The following is a 1991-nucleotide window of genomic DNA, read 5'->3' on the forward strand; positions in this document are numbered from 1 at the left end:
AGAACTTGTTAAGATTAAATCACCATGAAGAGGTAGGACTTATAATTCCAGATTTCAAATTAAAACCCTTTATCAACCACAACCACTGCCCTACTAAAGTTATATATCCTTAACACCTAACATGAAAAAAATAAAATGTAAGTTGTGATGATAAATACAGACACTGAGGTATATGCTACTAATGATGATAATTATCTAAGGACAGCATGATATAAAAGTTCTTGAACATATGATGGTTCATTATCCAAATTCAAAACCATGGTAACCTTTTTTCTCTTCTTATCACTTCTTTTTGGAATTCTAAATGCTTACATTATTCAAATATGTTATTCAGAATTTCAGTGAAAAATGTTGCACAATGTTGCCATATATATGTCTTATCTCCTAGCTCCCCTATCTTTATTTTCACTATTAGTGATGGAGCTGTAAGAGAATGCATTTGGTTGTCACAACGCACTTATGCCTTCATTTCCTACACTTTAAGTCCATAGTCAAACATTTATTTATGCCTTGGTTCGTATCGATTTTTGAAGTATAAAACAGTGATTTTGTCTTTTCTTTTTAGGATGCTCGCAAGCAATAATAGCTTTCTTAGGTGACTTTGTCTTGAATGTAGTGCCGCACTGCCTCATGCACTTCACCATTATTTAATTAAGAGATAAACAGCAAATGGGACTCTTACATCAAGTTGCACCAAAAGTGACCGTAAAGCAATGGTATATAATAGCCTCTAAAGCCTAAACAGAACACAGTCTTGGAGTGAAGGGTGCTGTGAAACTGGAATTCAGGGTGAGGAGCTAGCAAGAGTCCTTGCCATCACTCATTCCTATTGTCCTTTGTCCTTCTTCTGTGCAAGTTCTTTAATCAGTCATACTAGATGGAGAGCCAACAGGAAGTGATAGTAGGAAAGGTATGTGAAATCTATGAGGAAATCTCCAAACTTGGAGACCTCAACCCCTCCAGCCATGTCAACAACCTCTTCACCCAACTTGTCACGATTTGCACCACCCCATGTCAAATAGATGTTTCTCAGCTGAGCCAACAGGTTAGAGAAACCGTAGCAAAGCTCATTAGACTTTGTGGGAAAGCTGAGGGACTTCTTGAGAGTCACTACTCAACCATCATAGGATCATATGAAAATCCTTTAAACCACATGAAACTCTTCCCCTACTACTCTAATTACCTCAAACTAAGTCACTTGGAGTTCACCATGCTCACCACACACTGCACCCAACAAGTCCCCTCCCAACTTGCCTTTGTGGGCTCAGGTCCCCTTCCTCTCACCTCAATCATTTTGGCCACCCATTATCTCAGGCAGACATGCTTCCACAACTACGACATAGATCCTTTGGCAAATGCCAAGGCTTATGGCTTGGTCTCTGCGGATCCTGACTTGTCCAAGAGAATGTTCTTCCACACTAATGATATTCTAAACGTGTCAAATGGCCTCAAGGACTATAACGTGGTCTACTTGGCAGCACTTGTGGGCATGGACCATAAGGATAAAGCAGAAGTCATCAAACACCTTGCCAAGTTCATGGCTCCAGGAGCTATTTTGCTGTTGAGGAGTGCACATGGTGCTAGAGCCTTCCTCTACCCGGTGGTTGATCTTTCTTCCGATCTCAAAGGTTTTGAAGTTCTCTCGGTTTTTCACCCCACTGATGAGGTTATTAACTCAGTTATTGTTGCACGCAAGCATTTGGTGAATCAAGGGACTTATTCAGCAGTGTTGGCTAGCAAATGCTATGGAGTTGAAGGGTTTAATCCCTTCAACCATGGGAAGGTTATTGAGGAGTTGACAGTTGAGGATCAAGCTTGAGGGGAGGGACATGGTGGCTCCTTAATTTGTGTCGTCCATCATAAATCATCATCTACTAACATATGATGTGATGTTATATGATGTGATATTGCATTAGCAGTTATTATTACACAAGAAGTGTATCACCAGCATGACATTATTGTTGTTGGATAATAAAACCTGTTTTGTTAAC

At 39.9% G+C, this 1991-nt stretch overlaps 1 protein-coding gene across 1 annotated transcript; it reads left to right on the forward strand.

The window, feature by feature from the left end:
- The first annotated feature begins 755 nt into the window (after positions 1–755).
- Positions 756–1991, forward strand: LOC124846082 (nicotianamine synthase-like). The gene has a single exon (XM_047323302.2). The coding sequence runs from the start codon at positions 878–880 to the stop codon at positions 1817–1819; it is 942 nt and encodes a 313-aa protein (XP_047179258.1). The 5' UTR covers positions 756–877; the 3' UTR covers positions 1820–1991.

This window comes from Vigna umbellata, chromosome 5, assembly GCF_029865625.1.
Source record: "Vigna umbellata cultivar VRB3 chromosome 5, Vumbellata_1.0, whole genome shotgun sequence".
Lineage (NCBI taxonomy): Eukaryota > Viridiplantae > Streptophyta > Magnoliopsida > Fabales > Fabaceae > Vigna > Vigna umbellata.

What these genes read in the sequence shown, in the direction of transcription:
- LOC124846082 (XM_047323302.2), top strand. Translation starts at nt 878, where the DNA reads ATGGAGAGCCAACAGGAAGTGATAGTAGGAAAGGTATGTGAAATCTAT.